The 26,057-nt window shown below is 44.3% G+C and overlaps 1 protein-coding gene across 1 annotated transcript; it reads left to right on the forward strand.

The window, feature by feature from the left end:
• Nucleotides 1-18,137: 18,137 nt before the first annotated feature.
• BHLHE40 (basic helix-loop-helix family member e40) lies at nt 18,138-23,817 on the forward strand. The gene is made up of 5 exons (XM_050778585.1): nt 18,138-18,515; nt 18,679-18,748; nt 19,010-19,117; nt 20,024-20,147; nt 21,465-23,817. The coding sequence occupies exons 1-5, from the start codon at nt 18,436-18,438 to the stop codon at nt 22,319-22,321; spliced, it is 1,239 nt and encodes a 412-aa protein (XP_050634542.1). The 5' UTR covers nt 18,138-18,435; the 3' UTR covers nt 22,322-23,817.
• The last annotated feature ends 2,240 nt before the right edge of the window (nt 23,818-26,057 follow it).

Below are 26,057 nucleotides of genomic sequence, written 5' to 3' on the forward strand. Positions count from 1 at the left end.
TGGAAATGCTAAAAATGAAAAACACAATATCAAAAATAAATTCATTAGTAGCAGCTTAGTAGCAGACTCAACAGCAGAGGAAACTGAGCATCTGACAGTATTTGGGTTAATTTCAAACAACCCAACATATGTGCAAATGGAATCCCAAAAATAAGAGAACAGGGACAGCATGGCAGAAGAAATCATTAAAGCTTTATTGGTCAAGACTTACCAAAATTGATTAAAGATATCAACTCATAGAATCAAGAAGTTCTACATCCATGTTGTGTGTCGGGGGAGGGCTGGGGGTGGGAGGAGAACCAAGAACCTTAACACACCCACAAGGAGAATAAATATGGAAAAAGCAGCACCTAAACAAATCATAGCCAAACTGCTGAAAAGCAGTGGTAAGTGGTAAATCTGAAAAGCAATCAAAGGAGGAAAAAGACATAAATATAAGGGAATAATGATAGCGATAACAGATGACTTTTCACTAGAATCAATGGAGGCCAGAAGACAATAGAATATCTTTAAAGCGCTAAAAGAAAAACACTGTCAAACTAGAATTCTATACACAGTGAAAACATACTTTAAAAATGAAGGCGAAGGCCAGGCCTGGTGGCTCACACCTGTAATCCCAGCATTTTGGGAGGCTGAGGCGGGCAGATCACAAGATCAGGGGTTTGAGACCAGCCTGGCCAACATGGTGAAACCCCATCTCTACTAAAAATACAAAAAATTAGCTGGGCCTGGTGGCAGGCACCTGTAATCCCAGCTACTCGGGAGGCTGAGGCAGGAGAATCGCTTGAACCTGGTAGGCGGAGGTTGCAGTGAGGGAGACCATGTCACTGCACTCCAGCCTGGGCAACAAAGCGAGACTCTGTCTTAAAAAAAGAAAAAAAAAAGTGAAATAAAGTCATTTTCAGACAGGTAAGAATTGGGAAGATTCATCTCCAGTGGACCCATGCTACAAGAAAAGCTGACATAAGTTTTTCAGACTGAACAGAAAAGATAGCAGCAGGAAACCCAGATCTGTAGGAAGAATTTAAGACTCCTAGAAAGGGTTTTAAAAAATGGATAGAGCCAGGTATGGTGGCTCATGCCTGTAATCCCAGTATTTTGGGAGGCCAAGGCAGGTGAATCACTTGAGGTCAGGACTTAGAGACCAGCCTGGCCAACATGGTGAAACCTCATCTCTACTAAAAATATAAAAATCAGCTGGGCATGGTGGTGTGCACCTGTAATCCCAGCTACCCAGGAGGCTGAGGCATGAGAATGGCTTAAACCCAGGAGGTGGAGTTTGCAGTGAGCGGAGATCATGCACTCCAGCCAGCCTGGGTGACAGACAGATTCCATCTCAAAAAAAAAAAAGGCCAGGTGCAGTGGCTCGTGCCTGTAATCTCAGCACTTTGGGAGGCTGAGGCAGATGGATCACCTGAGGTCGGGATTTCGAGACCAGACTGACCAACATGAAGAAACCCCATCTCTACTAAAAATATAAAAATTAGCCGGGCATGGTGGCACGTGCCTGTAATCCCAGTTACTCGGGAGGTTGAGGCAGGAGAACTGCTTGAACCTGGGAGGCAGAGGTTGTGGTGAGCTGAGATCACGCTATTGCACTCCAGCCTGGACAACAAGAGCTAAACTCTGTCTCAAAAAAACAAACAAACAAACAAACAAAACAAAAAACGACGTTAAAGATCTTTTACAAAGAAATATTTATATATCTCTCTATTTATGTGTGTGTGTGCATATAATATTTGAAAAGATAACTGATTGTTTAAAGCAAAAAAAACAATATATTGTGAGGTTTATTACATATTTGGGAATAAAGAGTAAAATGTCAGATAATAAGAGCACAAAAGGTTGGTAGGGGAAGAAATAGAATTATACTGTTGTAAAGTTCTTGCACTATTTGTGAAGTTGCATAATAATTTTTTTTTAGTATACTATTTGACGGTAAAGGCAGAGAATAATTTCTAGAACAGTGGTTCTCAAAATGTAGTTCCCAGACATATATCACCAGCATCATCTGAAAACTTACTAAAAATGCATATTTTTGAGCAATATCACAGACCTACTAAATAAGGAGCTCTAGGAGTATAACCCAAAAATCTATGTTTTAATAAAAGCACTAGGTGTTCCTAATGTACGGAAAGTTTAAGAACTTAGAACAGCCACTAAAAATATACTATCAAGAAATATAGCTAAAAACAAGAGATAAAATGGAATGATTAAAAAATGCAATATGGGGCCAGGTGTTGTGACTCATGCCTGTAATCCCGGCACTTTGGGAGGCTGAGGTGGGTGGATCACTTGTGGCCAGGAGTTTGAGACCAGCCTGGCCAACACAGTGAAACTCCATCTCTACAACAGATAGGAAAAATTAGCTGGGTATGGTGGCACACACCTGTAATCCCAGCTACTGGGGAGGCTGAGGCATGTGAATTGCTTGAAACCAGGAGGCAGAGGTTGCATTGAGCAGAGACCGTGCCACTGCACTCCAGCCTAGGCAACAGAATGAGACACCACCTCAAAAAAAAATACATAAATAAAAATAAAAATGCAATATGGGCTGGGCACAGTGGCTCATGCCTGCAATCCCAGACTTTGGGAGGCTGACATGGGAGTATCACTTGAGGCCAGAAGTTCAAGACCAGCCTGGGCAACATAGCACGACTCCATTTCAAAGAAAAATTAATTAAAAAGAATGCAGTATACAAAAAATGAGGCAAGAAAGTAGAAGCAGAAACAAAGAATAAAAGGGATAAGTAGAAAATCATACCAATATGGGAGAATTAACTCAGATAATAATTATATCAAATATAAACATATTAACACTTAAATGGCAGAGATTATCAGACTGATATAAAAGCAAGATCCAACAATATGCTCTTGACAAATACAAAATTATAAGGACATAGTTTAAGGCTAGATACAGTGGCTCATGCCTGTAATTCCAGCACTTTGAGGCCAAGGCAGGAGAACTGCTTGAGGTCAGGAGTTGGGGACCATCCTGGGCAACACAGGAAGACCCCATTTCTACAAAAATGTAAAACTTAGCAAGGTGTGGTGAGACATGCCTGAAGTCCCAGCAACTTGTGAGGCTGAGGCAGGAGGATTACTTGAGCACAGGAGTTCAAGGTTACTGTGAGCTGTGATCTCACCACTGCACTCTAGCCTGGGCAACAGAGTAAGAACCTGTCTATAAAAAACAGAAGAAAATAACTACAATATAAAAAGACATAGTTTGAAAGCACAAGGGTAGAAAAAAATATGCCACACAGACATTAAGTATAAAAAAGCAAGTATAGTTATATTAATATTAAGATGGGCTTCAGAATAATTATATTACTAGAGATAAAGAGGAAAAGTATTAATGATAAAAGAAAAATTCATCAAGAGGATCTGTCAATACTAAGTGTGTATGCAGTTAAGAATGGAGTTCCAGCTGGGTCAGTGGCTCACACCTGTAATCCCAGCACTTTGAGATGCTGAGGTGGGTGGGTCACCTGAGGTCGGGAGTTGGAGACTGGCCTGACCAACATGGAGAAAACCTGTCTCTACTACAAATACAAAATTAGCCAGGTGTGGTGGCGCATGCCTGTAATCCCAGCTACTCAGGAGGCTGAGGCGGGAGAATTGCTTGAACCCAGGAGGTGGAGGTTGCCATGAACCAAGATTGTGCCATTGTACTCCAGCCTGGGCAACAAGAGCAAAACTCCATCTCAAAAAACAAACAAACAAAAAAAAAAACAGAGTTCCAAAATGCAAAAATAAAATTTGACAGAAATGGACAAATTGGCTGGGTGTGGTGGCTCACACTCTAATCCCAGTACCTTCGGAGGCTGAGGTGGGAGAATCCCACTTGAGGCTAGGAGTTCAAGACCAGCCTGTGCAAAACAGTGAGACTCTGTCTCTACAAAACATTAAAAAAAACCAATTAGCTGTGAATAGTGGTACATGCCTGTAGTACCAACTACCTGGGAGGCTGAGGTGGGAAGATTGCTTACGCCTAGGAGTTTGAAGTTATGGTGAGCTATGATTGCGCCACTGCACCCCAGGCTGGGTAACATCTCAAAAAAAAAAAAAAAAGAAAAAGAAAAAGAAAAAGAAAACAGAAAAGAAAGAAATGGACAAATCTACAATCATAATTGGAATGATTTTTAACACTCTTGTCTTAGTAATTGATAGGATGAATAGACAAAAAACCAATAGAGATACATTATATTTGAGCAACACTGTCAACCAACTTGACTCAATTGATTTTATAAAATATTATACTGAACAAATGTAGAATATGCATTTGTTTGTATTTGAACCCACATAAAACATTCATTAAGATGGACTATATACTGGGCAATGAAAGACGTTTTAATAACTGTTAAAAATTAAAATCTGGCTGGGCGTGGTAGCTCACATCTGTAATCCCAGCACTTTGGGAGGCTGAAGCAGGAGGACTGCTTGAGTCCAGGAGTTCGAGACCAGCCTGAGGAATATAACAAGATCCCATCTCTATAAAAAATACCAAAATTATCTGGGCACAGTGGCACATGCCTGTAGTCTCAGCTACTTGGAAGTCTGAGGTCATAATTGTACCACTGCACTCAGCCTGGGCAACAGAGTGAGACCCTGTCTGAACAACAAAAACAAAAAGTTAAAATCTAATAGAGTGTATCTTCTGACCAAATAGTAATAAATTAGAAATCAATAATTAAAAGATACCTGGCACTACATACCTATTTAAACATCTAAAATTAAAAATAATGACAATACAAAATGCTAGTAGGGACGCAGAGAAACTAGATCTCTCATGCATTGCAATTGGAAATACAAAATGGTACAGCTATGCTGGCAAATACTTTATCAGTGTCTTAAAAAAATCTCCATTACAAAATGATCTAGTAATTGCATTCCTGGGCATTCATCTCAGAGAAAGGAAAATTTATATGCACACAAAAATGTGTACATAAATTTTCATAGCAGGTTTGTTTGTAGTAGCCCAAAACTGGAACAATTCAAATGTCTTCAGTGGGTGAATAAGTAAACAAATTATGGTACATCCATATCATGGAATACTACTCAATGATAAAAGAGAAACTACTGATACACAAAACCACTTGGATAAATCTCAAGATAATTACATTGAGTGAAACAAAGTCCATCTCAAAGGTTATATATGATGTGATTCTATTTATATAACATTCTTCTTAAATTTTTTAATATAGAGATAGGGTCTGTATGTTGCCCAGCCTGCTGTCAAACTCGTGGCTTCAGGTGATCCTCCTACCTTGACCTCCCAAAGTGCTGAGATTATAGGCATGAGCCACCATGCCTGGTCTATATAACACTCTTGAAATGATAAAATTACAGAGATGGAGAATAGATTGGTTGCTAGGGCTGTGGGACAGGTGTGAAGAAGGGAATGGGTATGACTATGGAGGGGTAGTATGAGGGAATTTTACTGTGATAGAACAGTTTTGCATCTTGATTGTGGTGGTGATTACACTAGTCTGCACTTGTGATAAAATTGCATAGAACTATATATACACCTACATATAAGTGAATGCATGTAAAACTGATGAAATACGAATATATGTCTGTGCATTGCACCAATGTCAATTTCCTCGTTTTGATATTGTATTATAGTCATGTAAGATTTTTACCATTGGGTGAAACTGAGTGAAGATATGTGGAAATTCTCTGTATTATGTTTGTAATTTCTTGTGATTTTATTATTATTATTATTCTTTGAGACAGGGTCTAGCTCTGTCACCCAGGCTGGAGTGTAGTTGCATGATCTCGGCTCACTGCAACCTCTGCCTCCTGGGCTCAAGTGATCCTCTCATCTCAATGTCCTGAGTAGCCAGGACTATAGGTGCGTGCCGCCACACCTGGCTAATTTATTTTTATTTTTTTAGTAACAATATTTCACCATATTGCCCTGCCTGGTCTCAAACTCTTGGCCTCAAGTGATCTGTCCACCTTGGCCTCCAAAGTGCTGGGATTACAGGCATGAGCCACAGCACCCAGTCTATAATTATTTTAAAAGAAAAAGAGAAAAGTTACCTGGAAAATTCATAAATATTTGGAAATTAAGCAACACTCTTCTAAATAAACTATAAATCAATGAAAAATTACAAAAAACATTAGAATATATTTTGACCTAAAAGATAAAAAAAAAAAAAAAAAATTCCAAACATTGTGGTATGCTATGAAAGCAGTGCTCAATGAAAAATTTTAGTTTTAAACGCCTTATTAAAAGTAAGTAATGGGGACTGATTCCAAGATGGCTGAATAGGAAGAGCTCCAGTTTATAGCTCCCAGCCTGAGTGATGCAGAAGACGGGTGATTCCTGCATTTCCAACTGAGGTACCGGATTCATCTCACTGGGACTTGTTGGACAGTGTGTGCAGCCCACAGAGCGTGAGCTGAAGCAGGGCAGGTCATCACCTCGCCCGGGAAGTTCAAGGGGTCAGGGAATTCCCTTTCCTAGCCAAGGGAAGCCGAGACAGACAGTACCTGGAAAATTGGGACACTCCTGCCCTAATACTGCACTTTTCTAACAGTCATAGCAAATGGCACACCCGATTATATCCTGCACCTGGCTCGGTGGGTCCCATGCCCACAGAGCCTTGCTCACTGCTAGCACAGCAGTCCGAGATCGAACTGTGAGGTGGCAGCGAGGCTGGGGGAGGGGCGTCTGCCATTGGTGAGGCTTGACTAGGTAAACAAAGCGGGTGGAGCCCACCGCAGCTCAAGGAGGTCTGCCTACCTCTGTAGATTCCACCTCTAGGGGCAGGGCATAGTTGAACAAAAGGCAGCAGAAACTTCTGCAGACTTAAACATACGTGTCTGACAGCTTTGAAGAGAGTAGTGGTTCTCCCAGCACAGAGTTTGAGATCTGAGAACAGACAGCCTGCTTCCTCAAGTGGGTCCCTGACCCCCGAGTAGCCTAACTAGGAGACACCTCCTAGTAGGGGCAGACTGATACCTCATACAGCTGGATGCCACTCTGAGACAAAGCATCCAGAGGAAGGAGCAGGCAGCAACATGTTCTATTCTGCAATATTTGCTGTTCTGCAGCCTTCATTGCTGATACCCAGACAAACAGGGTCGAGAGTGGACCTCTAGCAAAATCCAACAGAACTGCAGCTGAGGGACCTGACTGTTAGAAGGAAAACTAACAAACAGAAAGGAATAGCATTAACGTCAACAAAAAGGACATCCACACCAAAACCCCATCTGTAGGACACCTTCATCAAAGACCAAAGGTAGATAAAACCACAAAGATGGGGAGAAACCAGAGCGGAAAAGCTGAAAATTCTAAAAATCCTTCAAAAAACCCTTCAAAAAATCAATGAATCCAGGAGCTGGTTTTTTGAAAAGATCAATGAAACAGATAGACCACTAGCAAGACTAATAAAAAAGAAAAGAGAGAAGAATCAAATAGATGCAATAAAAAAGGATAAAGGGGATATCATCACTGATCCCACGGAAATACAAACTACCATCAGAGAATACCATAAATACCTCTATGCAAATCAACTAGAAAATCTAGAAGAAATTGATAAATTCTTGGACACATACACCCTCCCAAGACTAAACCAGGAAGAATTTGAATCCCTGAATAGACCAATAACAGGCTCTGAAATTGAGGCAATAATTAATAGCCTACAAACCAAAAAAAAGTCCAGGACCAGATGGATTCACAGCTGAATTCTACCAGAGGTACAAAGAGGAGCTGGTACCATTCCTTCTGAAACTATTCCAATCAATAGAAAAAGAGGGAATCCTCCCTAACTAATTTTATGAGGCCAGCATTATCCTGATACCAAAGCCTGGCAAAGACACAACAAAAAAAGAGAATTTTAGACCAATATCCCTGATGAACATTGATGCAAAAATCCTCAATAAAATACTGGCAAACCAAATCCAGCAGCATATCAAAAAGCTTATCCACCATGATCAAATTGGCTTCATCCCCGGGATGCAAGCCTGGTTCAACATACACAATATCCATCATATAATAATATATGTAATCCATCATATAAACAGAACCAAAGACAAAAACCACATGATTATCTCAATAGATGCAGAAAAGGCCTTCAACAAAATTCAGCAGCCCTTCAGGTTAAAAACTCTCAATAAACTAGGTATTGATGGGACATATCTCAAAATAATAAGAGCTATTTATGACAAACCCACAGCCTATATCATACTGAATGGGCAAAAACTGGAAAAATTCCCTTTGAAAACTGGCACAAGACAGGAATGCCCTCTCTCACCACTCCTATTCAACATAGTGTTGGAAGCTCTGGCCAGGGCAAACAGGCAGGAGAAAGAAATAAAGGGTATTCAATTAGGAAAAGAGGAAGTCAAATTGTCCCTGTTTGCAGATGACATGATTGTATATTTAGAAAACCCCATTGTCTCAGCCCAAAATCTCCTTAAGCTGATAAGCAACTTCAGCAAAGTCTCAGATACAAAACCATTGTGCAAAAATCACAAGCATTCCTATACACCAATAACAGACAAATGGAGAGCCAAATCATGAGTGAATTCCCATTCACAATTGCTTCAAAGAGAATAAAATACCTAGGAATCCAACTTACAAGGGATGTGAAGGACCTCTTCAAGGAGAACTACAAACCATAGCTCAACGAAATAAAAGAGGACACAAACAAATGGAAGAACATTCCATGCCTATGGATACGAGGAATCAATATCCTGAAAATGGCCATACTGTCCAAAGTAATTTATAGATTCAATGCCATCCCCATTAAGCTACCAATGACTTTCTTCACAGAATTGGAAAAAACTACTTTAAAGTTCATATGGAACCAAAAGAGAGCTCACATTGCCAAGACAATCCTAAGCAAAAAGAATAAAGCTGAAGGCATCACGCTACCTGACTTCAAACTATACTAGAAGGCTACAGTAACCAGAACAGCATGGTACTGGTACCAAAACAGTGATATAGACCAGTGGAACAGAACAGAGCCCTCAGAAATAATACCACACATCTACAACCATCTGATCTTTGACAAACTTCACAAAAACAAGAAATGGGGAAAGGATTCACTATTTAATAAATGGTGCTGGGAAAACTGGTTAGTCATATGTGGAAAGTTGAAACTGGATCCCTTCCTTACACCTTATACAAAAATTAATTCAAGATGGATTAAAGACATAAATGTTAGACCTAAAACCATAAAAACCCTAGAAGAAAACCTAGGCAATACCATTCAGGACATAGGCATGGGCAATGACTTCATGACTAAAACACCAAAAGCAATGGCCACAAAAGCTAAAATTGACAAATGGGATCTAATTAAACTAAAGAGCTTCTGCACAGCAAAAGAAACTACCATCAGAATGAACAGGCAACCTACAGAATGGGAGAAAATTTTTGCAATCTACCCATCTGACAAAGGGCTAATATCCAGAATATACAAAGAACTTACACAAATTTACAAGAAAAAAAATCAAACAACCCTATCAAAAAGTGGTCAAAGGATATGAACAGACACTTCTCAAAAGGAGACATTTATTCAGCCAACAGACACATGAGAAAATGCTCACATCACTGGCCATCAGAGAAATGCAAATCAAAACCACAATGAAATACTATCTCACACCAGTCAGAATGGTGATCATTAAAAAGTCAGGAAATGACAGGTGCTATAGAGGATGTGGAGAAACAGAAACACTTTTACACTGTTGGTGGGACTGTAAACTAGTTCAACCATTGTGGAAGACAGGGTGGTGACTACTCAAGGATCTAGAACTAGAAATACCATTTGACGCAGCCATCCCATTACTGGGTATATACCCAAAGGTTTATAAGTCATGCTACTATAAAGACACATGCACACATATGTTTATTGTGGCACTATTCACAATAGCAAAGACTTGAAACCAACCCAAATGTCCATCAATGATAGACTGGATTAAGAAAATGTGGCACATATACACCATGGAATACTATGCAGCCATAAAAAAGGATGAGGTAATGCCCTTTGTAGGGACATGGATGAAGCTGGTAACCATCATTCTGAGAAAACTGTTGCAAGGACAGAAAACCAAACACCGCATGTTCTCACTCATAGGTGGGAATTGAACAATGAGAACACTTGGACACAGGGCGGGGAACATCACACACCAGGGCCTGTCGTGCGGTGGGGGAAGGGGGGAGGGATAGCATTAGGAGAAATACCTAATGTAAATGACGAGTTAATGGGTGCAGCACACCAACATGGCACATGCATACATATGTAAGAAACCTGCACATTGTGCATATGTACCCTAGAACTTAAAGTCTAATAAAGAATAAATAAATAAAAGTAACAAGAAAAAGGTTTAAAATCACATTACCTTGCATCACAAGAAACCAGAGAAAGTAAAGCAAATTAAATCCAAAATAAGTAGAAAAAAAGGAAAAAAATAAAAGAGAAAATGAAATATAAGATGAACAAACAATAGAGAAAATCAATAATATCAAAGTTTAGATCTTTGTAAAGTTTAATAAAATTGATAGGCCCCTTAGCAAGATAATCAAGAAAAATACATAAATTAACAAAAAGTTTTTTTTTTTTTTTTTTTTTTTTGAGACGGAGTCTCACGCTGTTGCCCAGGCTGGAGTGCAGTGGCGCGATCTCGGCTCACTGCAAGCTCCGCCTCCCGGGTTCCCGCCATTCTCCTGCCTCAGCCTCCTGAGTAGCTGGGACTACAGGCGCCCGCCACCGCGCCCGGCTAATTTTTTGTATTTTTAGTAGAGACGGGGTTTCACTGTGGTCTCGATCTCCTGACCTTGTGATCCGCCCGCCTCGGCCTCCCAAAGTGCTGGGATTACAGGCTTGAGCCACCGCGCCCGGCCAACAAAAAGTTTTAAAAGGAGTGAAAAGAGGTTTATCACTACTGACTATAAACATTGAAACTGATAAAACTTTATACGAATATATTGGCAAATTTAAGTGAAATAGACAAATGTCTTAAAAAACACAAATGACCAAACGAAAGAAGAAATTAAAAACTAAATAGCCTAATATCTGTTAATAAAATTATATTCATAGTAAAAAACCTTTCCCCCAAAGAAAACTTCAGGCTCAGGTGGCTTTTCCATTTAAGGAAGAAATAGTACCAATCCTACACAAGCTCTGTCAGAAAAGAAGTAATACTTCTCAACTTGTTTTATAAGACCAGCATTATCCTGATAAAGTATTAAGGCAAAAAAAAAAAAAAAATTAAAAGATCAGAAAAGAAGTAAAGCTGTCATTATTCACAAGCAACATGTTTGCGTGTGTGAATAACCCTATTAAAAATACTACTCAAACTAATAAATGAATTTAGCAAGGTTATAGATCCAAAAATTGACTGCATTTCTATATACACTCCATAAACAATTGGGAAATGTTTTAAAATTTACAGACATATTTAAAAAAATCAAATATGAACAGATCTAACAAAAGATGTGTAAGACCTCTCCACAGAAAACTACAAATATTGCTGAAAGAAATGATGATGACATAAAAAAATGGAAAGCTATACCATATTCATAGATAAGAAGGCATAATATTGTTTAAATGTTCATTTTTCCTAAGTTGATCTCTAGATATGATGCAATTCCCATAGAAATCCTAGCAGGCTTCTTTGAAGAAAGAAAAAACTCAATCTAAAAGTTATATGGTAATGCAAAGAACCTAAAATAGCCAAAACAATCTTTTTTTTTTTTTTTTTTTTTTTTTTTTGATATGGTCTTGCTCATGCTGGAGTGCAGTGGCGCGATCTTGGCTCACTGCAGCCTCCACCTCCTGGATTCAAGTGATTCTCCTGCCTTAGCCTCCTGAGTAGCTGGGATTACAGGTGCCCACCACCATGACTGACTAATTTTTGTATGTTTAGTAGAGACTGGGTTTTACTATGTTGGCCAGGCTGGTCTCAAACTCCTGACTTCACGTGATCTGCCCACCTCAGCCTCCCAAAGAGCTGGCATTACAGGCATGAGCCACTGTGCCCGGCCAAGACAATCTTTAAAAAGAACAAAGTTGGAAGATTTACACCATCCAATTTCAAGATTTCTGTAAAGCTCCAGTATCAAGAAAGTGTGGTATTGTTGAAACCTAGACAAACAGACCAATGGAACAAAACAGAAAGTATATAAATAGAACCACACGCGTATGGTTGATTGATTTTCAACATAGTGGTGAAGTCAATCCGATTGGGAAGGGAAAGTCTCGTTAAGCGTTGCTGGAACATAAAACTGAATCTTGACTCTTCTTTCACTCCATAAACAAAAAATTATTTCGAGACAGATCACAGACCTCGGTACAAAAATCTTATCTATAAAGTTTCCAGAGAAAAATATAATATCTTTCTGACTTGAGTCATGCAAAATTTTTTTGATAAAGACCCACACACAAGCTGTAAAAGAAAATACTGATAAACTGGACTCTATCAAAACTAAAAATTCTACTCATAAAGGACATCATTAATAAAATCATGTTTTGACAAAGCTCTTGTAATTCGAATATATAAGGAACTCCTAAAAGTCAACAATATAATGGCAAGGTTGCAGGATACAAGGTCAATATAGAAAATTGGATTGTATTTCTATATACAATTATAAAGGCAAGTAATTCAATTTAAAAACTAAGTAAAAGATGTGGACAAATACTTCAGAAAATAAGATATACCAATGGCCAATAAGCATATGAAAAAGTGCTCAACTTCATTAGTTATCAGGGAAATGCAAATTAAAATGACAATAAAATATTATTTCATACCCATTAGAATGGCTAAAACTTAAAAATCTGTCTACCCTAAATGTTGGTGAGGATGTGGAGCCCCTGGAATTCTCATACACTGTTGGTGGTATTGTAAAATGGTAACACCTCTTTGGAGATCTGTTTGGCAATTTATAATAAAGTTCACATATACTTAATCTGTGACCCAAGAATTCCACTCCTAATATGTATCCAACATAAATGAGAACATACGTTCACAAAAAAACTTGTACATGAATGTTGATAGCAGCTTCATTCATAACAGCCCCATACTGGAAGCGACCTGAATATCCATTAACACGGAACTAGATAAACTGTGCTATCTGTGTACAATGAAATCCACTCAGCAATTAAAAAAAGGACAAAATTCGAATACACGTGACAATATGGCAGGATCTCAAAACCATATTGACAGAAACTTTACTCTGAAGAGTACATTCATTTATGTGAATCTCCATCGTGGACAAAGTTAATCTATAGTGATAGAAATCAGAAAGTAATTGTGGGGGTTGGGGGGTTGATTGGAAAAAGATATAAAGAAACTTTCTGGGGTGATAAAAAATGTTCTGTATCTTGTGTGGGGCAGTGGCTACACAGGTTGTACATTTACCAAAAATCATGCACCAAACATTTAAGATCTGTATTTTATGTTTACCTCTCAATTAAAGAATTAAACGCCGTTATTTTTTAAAAGAGCAGAAAATGAGAAGGGTAATTATAAATAGGGAACAAAGGTAGGAATTAACAGATATTTTCCTGAATGGAGACCTCTATACCATTAAGTCCAAACAGGATCAGCAATTTTATTTAACACTTTTATAAGTGATTTGGAAGATCTTCAAGTGTGTAGATGCCACTGATCTGTTTCTGGTGGGGCCAAGCCAAAAATACAACACTGTCTCTAGAGTAAGGCAAGTTTTTATTTTTTATTTATTTTGAGATGGAGTCTCACCCTGTCACCCAGGCTGGAGTACAGTGGCGTGATCTCGCCTCACTGCAACCTTTGCCTGCTGGGTTCAAGTGATTCTCCTGCCTTAGTCTCCTGAGTAGCTGGGACTACAGGCGTGCACCACCATGCCCAGCTAATTTTTTAATTTTTTTAGTAGAGATGGGGCTTTACTATATTTGCTAGGCTGGTCTTGAACTCCTGACCTCATGATCCACCTGACTTGGCCTCCCAAAGTGCTAGGATTACAGGCGTGAGCCACTGTGCCCCGGAGGCAAATTTTTAAATTTCAGGTCATGATCCATTGGCGGGTGGTGAGATCAACTTAGTAAGTCAAGACGTGAATATTTTTCTTTTAATAAAACAGATGAGACTAAACTAGAAAATATCAGAATGCATGTAATAAGAGTGAAATATTGTTCTGTGAAATTTTTGTCTGAAATGCATTGGATTTTTTTTGAGACAGAGTTTTGCTCTTGTTGCCCAGGCTGGAGTGCAATGGTGTGATCTCCGCTCACTCACCACAACCTCCACCTCCTGGGTTCAAGCAATTCTCCTGTCTCAGCCTCCTGAGTAGCTGGGACTGCAGGCGCCCGCCACTGTGTCTGGCTAATTTATGGTATTTTTAGTAAACTCGGGTTTCACCCTGTTGGCCAGGCTGGTCTCGAACTCCTGACCTCAGATGATCCGCCCGCCTTGGCCTCCCAAAGTTCTGGGATGACAGGCATGAGCCACCACACTCGGCCTGATTGACTTCTTTCTAAGAGGCTTAATTTTTTTTTTTTTTTTTCTTTTTTAAGAGAGCAATGGTTACTCAGGAGTATAGGAGAGAGGGTAGTGGTCACTTATTGCTATAGCCCAACCAAGCCTTGGCTGCCCTATGCTTAAATATACTTAAGATGTGTGTAAAGACACACGTGTGTGTATTGAGACATGATGTAAAATGCATTTCTTACTGTGAGTTGAGATAAAAATTTTTGAGGTTTCATAAGCAGGTAAAAAGTGGTATCTGAGCAAGCAAGTTGTGGGGATGAATAGGGGAGCTTGGAGCTCTAAATTCTTGCACAGGAAGGGCCCAGGAGTTACTATAGATAGTAAGAGTATAGACTCATTCAGCACACCGTGTAAGGCCACCAAGAAACTGAGTCCCAATAGGAAAGAAAAGAAAGATCCCATCTTTCTCTTGTACAAAATTATGTTCTTTCCCCACTTAGAAGAGACAAACAGCAGGGATGGCTACAAAATGGCAGGATTACCCAGTCAGTGCAGCTGCTCAGTGCCACACTGCACTACTCCAGAGGGTGCTCTCACACAGACTGCAATGTGAGTAGCTCCCCCTGGAGTTGAGCGGTGCACAACCCAAACAACCCTACCAGGCAACCATAAGTATAGTGATTAAGAGCACAAGCTTTGGAGTCCAACAAACCCGGGGGGCTTGTCTCAGACTGAATCCCAGACTATATAACCTGGGGCAGGTTATTTAGCCTCCTTGAACCTCAGTTTTCCAAACAGAATATGTTATACATCCCTAGGCTCTATTTCAGTGTCTGGCATTGAATAACAATAAATATGTGTTAAATGAATTGAGCTAATACTAGTACCTGCCTATAAGGTGGTGGTGAAGAGCAAAGAAATTGACATATGAAAGGTTTTTAATATCTACAAAAGATGACAGACTGAAATAGTAACATTCTCCAGGATGGAAAGATACATGCCAGGTAGGAATTGTTTGTTCAAATTGCTATTTTTTAAAAGCCATAAGCTATGGAGAGAACAACAGATTTTTTTTTTTTAATCCGGATACGGTGGAACTCTGGTAGGATGTGAATAGTTCTTGAAGCTTGAGAATACATTTGGAACAAATAAAAAGTAGGAAATGCATACATGTTATTTACAGTTGTAGGGCAGGTAGGGGCAAAATGTGTTGATAAACTCAAATAATTTTAAGAATGATATTGTCATGAGCCATGAGCCATGGAAGCTGCAGGGTTTGGGCTCACTCCTGCCATCGGGTGAGGAGTGTCAGCGGAAGGGGGTGTGTGTCCTTTCCTCTTCCAGTGTTTATTTCCTAGTGGAACCGTGGTTTTGACGCAGTCATGACAACTCTTCATCCTTATTAAAGTCACACAATGAAGCAGGTCGCCCAAGATTGAAAGCACGTTTCCAGGGCGGACTCCGGTTCCTGCCTTTGGCCAGCAAAAGTACATTCTGGCAGGGAGGGATCTCTGAGCCCCGAAGTGAGGTCATGCCAGTTAGCAGTTAGAAAAGGAGGCATTTCTCACACTTGCTAATGAGTTTGACGCTTGTGAAATATAAACAGGAAGTGGGAGCTCTCCAAGGCGACCTGAAGGAAATACACTCCCAGTTTGGTCAACTTGTGAATGCCAGTTCTCTAGGGCGTCAAGGACACTGCCAGTTAAGACTGACTCCCTAACTGCACCCGAGGCTACTCTTCACCCAGTCTCAGCAGTGACCCCATTTTTTTTTTTTTCAATCCTTCCCACTGCCAGGTCACTCAGCAGCGCGGTGACTGACCCAAAGCGCAGTGGGAAAAGCTTACAGTCATCTCTCAACTCCCCGAACTTGCAGGGCAGGGGAGCGCAGAGGTCAGTGAAATCCCCAGCCAGGCCTTATTTTAGTCATGAGTTTCCACTGGCTCCCTCCTCTGACTGTATCAGCGCTGCTCACAACGCGGGATTGGAGTTTCAGCTGTTTTCCCTGCTCCAGGCTGAGTGAGAAGGTCACAGAGCCCGGACTTTTCCGGGGGAGGTGGGTGGGGCCCTCCGGCAGCCTAAGTGAGATTGCAGAGATCTGGGGCCGTTGGAGGAGGTCTTTCCGCCCCTGGCTCGGGACTTTGGGTTAGCTTCTCCCCCGCTTCTCTACCTAGGCATCTTGGTTAGAATTAAATTAAAAACACAAAGCAACACAAGTTCTCTTTTTTTTTTTTTCCCTCTGTCAGCCAGTGGCCTCGATACAATTTTCCCAGGGCTGCCTTTCCTTTATTGCTCAATTTATCCTCTTCCTAGAGGTTCTGTAAGTTCAAGGGCAGGATCCGTGTCGGATTCATCAACAAACACAGCGCCTAGCACAGAGTAGGGGGCTCAACAAATATGTGTCGACTGCATGATTGCTAAGATTTTACTGTGTAACAGGCGGTTTTATTTCTTGTCTCTCTCATCCCTCCTGCCCTGGGTGCAGACCGCAAACAGCGCCGCCGAAGTTCCCAACAGGCAGGGAGAGGGCCGATCCGGGTTGGCACACCACGTCCCCGGGGTCTCAGTCCCTGGGTCAACGCAGAGGGGCTCGCGGTCCGCGGCTCTGCGACCTGAGCCCCGGCCACGTGAAGCGTCACGCCCTGCGCTGCTGCAGGGCAGGCGCCGCCGCCGCGGTTGTGTAACGCTGCAGCCGGAGGGGAGGCGACCCGGGCGCCTCTGCTCTGGAGGGGGCAGAGGAGGGAGGGAACACCAGGCACCGTGCCCGGTATCTTTCTGTGCTTGACTGGCCGGGAGGAAGGGGGTGACACTGGGGCACCCAGGGGGCTGCGCAACCAGGTGCCCGCCCGCCCGCAGGCTGTGCCCGGGAGCGGAGCTCCTGGGGAGCGAGGGGCCCTCGGCTCACACCCTCCTCGGTCAGGTGCGCGCGGCGTGCTCGGCGGCAGCCTCAGCTGCCCCTGCGCTTGGCTGTCTGCCCGCTTCCCATGGGGTGACATCCGCCCCGCCCCTCGGTCCCTCCCCAAGGCGGGCAATTCCTGGACGCGAGGGTGAGCAGTGGGGGCAGGGAAGCCAGGACGGAAAGAAACCCCAGCCTCTGGGGAAGGCTGGGGGGCCGGGCGACTCCCTCCGCTGAGCGCCGGTTCCTCCAAGCGGGCCGGGCGGGGGAGGAGGAAGAGGGCTGGGCTGGAGCTAGCAAGGGGATATTCCTCTCCCGGCTTGAGTCAGACGCGGGCGGATCCGTCCTCCCCCGTTCCCTCCCAGGAGACGGGAACTTACTTCATTTCCCTGGGGCAGGTTCGCCCACGTTACCAACTCTCCCCCTCCCCCAGCAGCCCCGTCCCTTCCAGCTTCCGCGCCCCCCACCCAACTGGGCAGGACCCAGGTTGCGCTGCCACCCCCTCTTCGGGGAAAGGCGGCCGCAGCCGCAGACACCTGGGGGCCGGGGCTGGGGGTGGGGGCTCCCTAGCAGCCGCCGGAGCGTTGTCCAACACGTGAGACTCATGTGATGAAGCCGGGGGAGGGCGGGCAGGTCGCTCCTTCCCTCCCCGGCAGTGGCCAGACGTGCCTGGAGTCACAGGGTAGAACACGTAGCTCCAACCCACCCACTCGCTCCCATTTAACCCAGCCCGCAGCCTCTCCATTACTCCTCGGCTTGTGCCCCCACCCCCCCCACTCCGCCCTAACCGCCCCCCCCCCACCCGCTCCCTCCCGCCTCCCCTCCCGCCCCACTTCTCATTCACTTGGCTCGCACGGCGCAGACCGCGCAGGGAGCACACACCGCCAGTCTGTGCGCTGAGTTGGAGCCAGAGGCCGCGGGGACACCGGGCCATGCACGCCCCCAACTGAAGCTGCATCTCAAAGCCGAAGATTCCAGCAGCCCAGGGGATTTCAAAGAGCTCAGACTCAGAGGAACATCTGCGGAGAGACCCCCGAAGCCCGCTCCAGGACAGTCCTCATTCAGACGCTCCGCTAGAGCAGACAGGAGCGCGCAGTGGCCCCGGCTCGCCGCACCATGGAGCGGATCCCCAGCGCGCAACCACCCCCCGCCTGCCTGCCCAAAGCACCGGGACTGGAGCACGGAGACCTACCAGGGTAAGTTGGCACTCCTTGGCCCTTCAAGCCTCAACTCCAGCCCCATGTTATGCGCCACTCTCAACTTGGAGCAGCTCCGGGCGCACCGGGGGGTTCTTGCCCGGCAGAACGCCTGCAGCCGTGCGCAAGCAGTCACGACCCTTCCTGGTCTCTCTTCCTGCAGGATGGATTTTGCCCACATGTACCAAGTGTACAAGTCAAGACGGGGAATAAAGCGCAGCGAGGACAGCAAGGTAAGCAAGTGCACCCCTGGGGACCCTGCGCTCAGCCCCTCGCGCGCGCTGAGTTTCCAAGAAAAGTTTTCTCGCTTTGAGGTTGGCGAGGGGATGCAGGGTGTGGGCTCGGTGCCTCTTCTGAGTGACTTGGAAAAGAAGGGGCAGATGATGGTTCTGGGTGCTATTCTGCTCCTCTGCCGGACTCGTGCTGCGGGGCTGGGAGGATAGGCTTCTCATCTCCTTTCCCAAGCGCCCACCGCCTCCCCGTGCGTCTTGCAGGAGACCTACAAATTGCCGCACCGGCTCATCGAGAAAAAGAGACGTGACCGGATTAACGAGTGCATCGCCCAGCTGAAGGATCTCCTACCAGAACATCTCAAACTTACAGTAAGCGAGAAGCTGGCCCCTTTCCAACCCAGTCCTTTGCCCAGAGGGCGGGCGGGGGTCACTCGCCGCCTGCAGGTTCCGCGGGGAACTGCAGACCAGACGGGCGGATCAGAGCTGGCGGGTGGCTCTGTGGTGGGGTCCTCCTCCACAGTCCTTGCGTTTTCTGGCTGACTCATGCAAATGAGGCGAGAACCGCTTGGACCTCTCCAAGTTGGCTACAACACCAACTGGCCTTCCTTTTCAAGAGTTTAACTTCTGGTGATTTTCAGGATTCCCTAGTTTTTCTAACTTAAGGAACACGCCAAGCAACACACACATTTACCCCTTTCCCTCCACCACTCCCCCCACCTTTTTTTTTGTTGTTAAATAAGTGGACTTGCTTTGGTGTGTGATTTTTACGGCCTGTCCTTTCTTGACAGTAGCCCTCAGCTACTTGGCAGCCTTTGGTTGGGGAAATGGAAAAAAAAAAAAAAAAAAAAGTATTTTGGGAGGAACAAAAAAGCCTGAATGAGCTGGAAGTTCTGAAAGGGTGTAAGGAAAGAAGTAGGGAAAGCCTATTGGCTGCCAGACATAATAGAGGTCCCTCTCTGAGTTGACACCCCTGCAGAAAAATGTTATCTCTCGATTCCCCTGAGTTAAGGTCAGCAGAGGCTGCTGGAGAAATTTATCTGTCAAACCGTTTTCCTGAGGTAGTTGCAGCTTCCAAAATGCCTCCAAAGAGAGATGGCACCCTTTTTTAAATTATTTAATCATATATATTTTATATATATGTGTGTTAGAACAGCCAACGAAGAAAGACTATCCACTTTTTTTTTTTTCTTTTAGAGACATTTCTCTTTGCTAAGAAATATCCCAAAGGTGGGACTTCTTTGACCTCACCGCTGACTAATGCTCTTTTCCTTCTAGACTTTGGGTCACTTGGAAAAAGCAGTGGTTCTTGAACTTACCTTGAAGCATGTGAAAGCACTAACAAACCTAATTGATCAGCAGCAGCAGAAAATCATTGCCCTGCAGAGCGGTTTACAAGCTGGTGAGTGCTGATTCTGGCTCTCCTCTTTTCAAGAGTTTGAGCACAAATAGAGAGCCTGTGGGCTCAACATCTGATGGAATAAACATTACTGCAACAAACTGCTTATGCACCTTCATTGGGGGAGATGCAGTTTTATCTTTCCTAAAAGGTCAGACTTTTCATTTGAAATGCAGTGTGCCACCTGGCATGAATACGTATTAGTGAAATGATAAGATATTCCTGTGGCATTTTAGCTTGAGAGTCTCTGGGTTCTGGGAGATTTCCCTACTCCCTTTTAAAATGCCAAGGCACCTATAATTTGCCTTGTGGGTGTTTTACAGTTGGTCTTCTTAGCCCTCTTTCATTGGAGAAGAAATCGTGGGTATGCCCCAGTGTTTTCCTGTTTCTTTGCTTCCTTGTCACTTGGTGTGTGGTGTGATCCTGGCAGGATACAGCAGGAGTTTTTCCTGCATTTCATGTGGTTCCCTGAATAGCCACTAGGTATCATGGTAAATTGCACAATCTAGCGAAACCACTGAAGTTTCATCATTCGTTTCAACAGACTTCCAGATAATCGGAGTCACCTAACCTTCTAGTCTCACTTCTTCCAAATAATATTGTACTGACTGGGGAGAATTATTCTACCCACTCCCTCATTTCATTCTCTGCCTTCCTCTCCAAGGCTTGTATGATGAAAATTGCAAAAACCCAGCAAATGCTTCTGCCAGTTTCCTCATTAAAAATAGGAAGATGGTCATACCTAATGTCTTGAGGATCATGGATAGAATATGTGGAAAAGATATAGAAATAGAGAGCCTAATTAAAGATCACAGCATGACTGCAACTTTTACAAGTCATTGAAAATAAGTTTACTTTAGGTGATTATTGTTGCTTCAATCTTTTCCTCATTTTATAACTATCTGGCGTCTGCCCATTTTGCCACGGTGCAATGTTGTATGCATTGACTCAGGTTTATGAATACATCAGAATGTTCTTTGCTGCTTCACTTACATGGAAAACTCACAAACCACCTAGACATTCCAAAAGAGGGGAAGCAGCTCATCTCTATTAATTATGGTCCATTTCCATGATAGGATATTATGCAAACATTAAAAATCGTATTTTATCTGAGTGTTAGTATATGGATTAATTTAATTATTTATACTTTTCAGTGTAATTCTTCTCTGAGCATACTACTTTTGGAGTTAGGAACACAAATCAGTAAATGCGATTTCTTTTTTTAACAAAAACGAAAGCACCTGGTTTTTTGGCGTATAGGTATCCAGGTGCACCACAGGGCCTTCTGAAACATTTTCCTTTGGATTTTTGTTTCCCTAGGTGAGCTGTCAGGGAGAAATGTTGAAACAGGTCAAGAGATGTTCTGCTCAGGTTTCCAGACTTGTGCCCGGGAGGTGCTTCAGTACCTGGCAAAGCACGAGAACACTCGGGACCTGAAGTCTTCGCAGCTTGTCACCCACCTCCACCGGGTGGTCTCAGAGCTGCTGCAGGGTGGTACCTCCAGGAAGCCATCAGACCCAGCTCCCAAAGTGATGGACTTCAAGGAAAAACCCAGCTCTCCGGCCAAAGGCTCGGAAGGTCCTGGGAAAAACTGCGTGCCAGTCATCCAGCGGACTTTCGCTCACTCGAGTGGGGAGCAGAGCGGCAGCGACACGGACACAGACAGTGGCTACGGAGGAGAATCGGAGAAGGGCGACTTGCGCAGTGACCAGCCGTGCTTCAAAAGCGACCACGGACGCAGGTTCACCATGGGAGAAAGGATCGGCGCAATTAAGCAAGAATCCGAAGAACCCCCCACAAAAAAGAACCGGATGCAGCTTTCGGATGATGAAGGCCATTTCACTAGCAGTGACCTGATCAGTTCCCCGTTCCTGGGCCCACACCCACACCAGCCTCCTTTCTGCCTGCCCTTCTACCTGATCCCACCTTCAGCGACTGCCTACCTGCCCATGCTGGAGAAGTGCTGGTATCCCACCTCGGTGCCAGTGCTATACCCAGGCCTCAACGCCTCTGCCGCAGCCCTCTCTAGCTTCATGAACCCAGACAAGATCTCGGCTCCCTTGCTCATGCCCCAGAGACTCCCTTCTCCCTTGCCAGCTCATCCGTCCGTCGACTCTTCTGTCTTGCTCCAAGCCCTGAAGCCGATCCCCCCTTTAAACTTAGAAACCAAAGACTAAACTCTAGGGGATCCTGCTGCTTTGCTTTCCTTCCTCGCTACTTCCTAAAAAACAACAAAAAAGTTTTTGTGAATGCTGCAAGATTGTTGCATTGTGTATACTGAGATAATCTGAGGCATGGAGAGAAGATTCAGGGGGTGTGTGTGTGTGTGTGTGTGTATGTGTGTATGTGCGCGTGCGTGCACATGTGTGCCTGCCTGTTGGTCTAGGACTTTAAAGCTCCTTTTGGCATAGGGAAGTCACGAAGGATTGCTTGACATCAGGAGACTTGGGGGGATTGTAGCAGACTTCTGGGCTTTTCCCCACCCAGAGAATAGCCCCCTTTGATACACATCAGCTGGATTTTCAAAAGCTTCAAAGTCTTGGTCTGTGAGTCACTCTTCAGTTTGGGAGCTGGGTCTGTGGCTTTCAGCAGAAGGTACTTTCAAAAGAGGGCTTTCCAGGGCTCAGCTCCCAACCAGCTGTTAGGACCCCACCCTTTTCCCTTTATTGTCGACGTGACTCACCAGACGATGGGGAGAGAGCAGTCAGACCGAGCTTTCTGCTAACATGGTGAGGTAGCAGGCACTGGCATAGCACGGTAGTGGTTTGGGGAGGTTTCTGCAGGTCTGCTCCCCACCCCTGCCTCGGAGGAATAAAGAGAATGTAGTTCCCTACTCAGGCTTTCGTAGTGATTAGCTTACTAAGGAACTGAAAGTGGCCCCCTTGTACAAGCTGAGCTGCCCAGGAGAGAGGGAGGCAGGAGTTCCCTGGGCTTCTGGCACCTGTTTCTAGGTCTAACCATTAGTACTTACTGTTCAGGGATCCAAACCAAGGTCTGAGAGACACAGACACCCCGAACGAGCACCCCAAAGGGCACAAAGCCGAGTAACAAACTGCTGCCTTCAAACAGAACTAGACTCAGTTTTCAGTTCCATCCTAAAACTCCTTTTAACCAAGCTTAGCTTCTCAAAGGCCTAACCAAGCCTTGGCACCGCCAGATCCTTTCTGTAGGCTAATTCCTCTTGCCCAACGGCATATGGAGTGTCCTTATTGCTAAAAAGGATTCTGTCTCCTTCAAAGAAGTTTTATTTTTGGTCCAGAGTACTTGTTTTCCCGATGTGTCCAGCTAGCCCCGCAGCAGCTTTTCAAAATGCACTATGCCTGATTGCTGATCGTGTTTTAACTTTTTCTTTTCCTGTTTTTATTTTGGTATTAAGTCGTTGCCTTTATTTGTAAAGCTGTTATAAATATATATTATATAAATATATTAAAAAAGGAAAATGTTTCAGATGTTTATTTGTATAATTACTTGATTCACACAGTGAGAAAAAAATGAATGTATTCCTGTTTTTGAAGAGAAGAATAATTTTTTTTTTCTCTAGGGAGAGGTACAGTGTTTATATTTTGGAGCCTTCCTGAAGGTGTAAAATTGTAAATATTTTTATCTATGAGTAAATGTTAAGTAGTTGTTTTAAAATACTTAATAAAATAATTCTTTTCCTGTGGAAGAGAAAGATGGTCTCCTGAATTTTTTTTAAATAACTCAATTGGTGTGATATGGCTGACTCCCATGTCCTTCCTTCTTGGCTTAAGCAAACCAGTTAATCTCAGTGTAATTTCATTCAGCTTTTCATGTGCTTTGTATTCAATCAGAATAAGCTTAGTCAACTTGGCAGGTAAATATTGGTTTAATTTTTTTTTTAACCCTTGCCAGGGGTACACGATCATCCTCTACCTCTCCAGAGTTAAGTAAAAAGCATATTTTCCCCCGCCTGCTTTCATCGTGGTCCTTGGAACTTGACAGAAAACCAAGGTATGATACCGTGGGCTGCAGTGTCTGGGGAGCCTGCTGGAGGGAGAGGCACATTGAGAAAAGATTTACTGGATTATTATGCAATACTAATTGATGCTGGGATAGCACCTCTTTGCCAAAGCAGTCTAGCTTTTTCAAATCTATGAAGGTCTAATGGATTTGCCATATCCTGTCTTATTCCTGCTGGAGGCAACATTCCATAATTATTTTCTACATCCTTCCTGGACTTCCTCTCCGGTGTGTTTGTGCGTGAATGAATATTGGGTGTTCCTTAGGCAAGTGCTCTTATTGAAAAAAAAAAAAAAATTCCATGGGAAAGGTGGGAAATGACCCAGTCGTGTATTTTTGCCTCTCTCCTTTGCCTTGATTTGCAACATTCCTGTGGGATACTCCCTCTCAGGGGTATCGTGATGTTTCCTGATGGCCAGCGCCTGACTCAACAGGCTCCAGCTCCCAAAGCTGCCAGAACCCCCTGGTTGTGTGGAGCACAGCCGGGAAGCTGTCCCTAGGGATTTCTCAGTCAGGCAGAGGCTCCAGCTGACCATGAAGACTGCTTCACATGTCACCTTCCCTGTCTCCTCACGGGCCCGCAGGTGAAAGTGAGCATTTTCTGCTTGTGCTAGATGCATACGGAATGCACATAACTGTCCCCAGGCCACACAGGCTGTTGTGCAAGGAGCCGGGACCAGGAGTTGGAAACCTGGCATCGATAGCTGGTGGTCTATCACCTCCCTCTCCACGCCTGCTTTTGACTCCATAAAAGAAGAATTCCGAGCCCTTCCCGCAAGTCCTGTAGCAGGCAGATGTCAAATTCTGTGTGCCACCCTTTCTCCCAGCTCAGCGCCTGGGCTTCCAGGTCTCATGCCTGTGAAACACCTCAATTGCTCCATGAGTTGCCAGACCTCTCTAGCTAGACTTTTTTGGAAAAAGCCCAACAAATCAAACTTATCCTGGTGATACAGCCGGGGGTTGAAATCAAGACCAAACTCTTTTTGCATGACCCTCTCTTTTTCCTAGGCCACTGCGGGAGGAGTAGCTATGGGGAAAGGAGGAAGTGGTTGGAGCAACCTGAACTAAAAAAAAAAATTTGAGGGTTCCACGCAGTCAACCCAGAATCCCCCTATGGGAACCTGCCCCTGTCAAATAGCCCCTAAAGTTGCAGCTGTCCCTCCACTTCATTTTCTGCTTCCAGTTCGCCCTTAACCTTTCCTCTAGCCCAGTTTTAGCTGCATCCAAGTGCGCTCAGAGGGAGGTGCGGGGGAGGGGCGTGCACCCCAGCCTAATGCCCACTGCGGACAAAGAGGACTTCTGTTTAAAAAGCGGGGTGTGTGAGTTTCAGGGGGCGAAGCGCTGGCTCCGGGGCCAAGAAGAGGTGGCAGGAGGCAGGGGAGCGGAGGCTGGGGATCTGGCCGCCTTCAGACAGGGCGTGATCCGCCGGGCCTGCCGGGATGGTCTCACCCAGCGCTGACCTGCCTCGCCTGTTGACACAACGTCACGTTTCCGACTGCAGCCCTTTCATGTGCGGCCCGCGGCTAAAAGCGGCTGCCGGTTCCTGGAAGCAGACGTGCCTGGCACCGCGTCAGCAGAAACCTGATCCCCGGGGAAGCTTGGCAAGGCCTCGGGATCGCTCGGCCCCCAGAAATAGGGCCTGGCAGCGGGCGCAGGACGCCCCCCCTTCCCTCGCGCCCAGCAGGAGGGAACTCGAGCGCTCCCCGTCAGGGGTGGGAGGGAGGGCTGGGTGGGGTAGGGAGCTGGATTTAGGCAGAGCACGGGGACCAGGGCTTAATTAACTAGAAGCTAGAAACTTCCCACGGGTCATCGCTCACTAATGCACGTCAAACAACCTAGAAGTATCATTATGGGTACTATTACAATTCACATTTTATAGATAAATAAAAGCAGGCTCAGAGAGGAGAAGTAACTAGCCCAGGGTCACACAGC

Source organism: Macaca thibetana, chromosome 2 (assembly GCF_024542745.1).
Source record: "Macaca thibetana thibetana isolate TM-01 chromosome 2, ASM2454274v1, whole genome shotgun sequence".
Lineage (NCBI taxonomy): Eukaryota > Metazoa > Chordata > Mammalia > Primates > Cercopithecidae > Macaca > Macaca thibetana.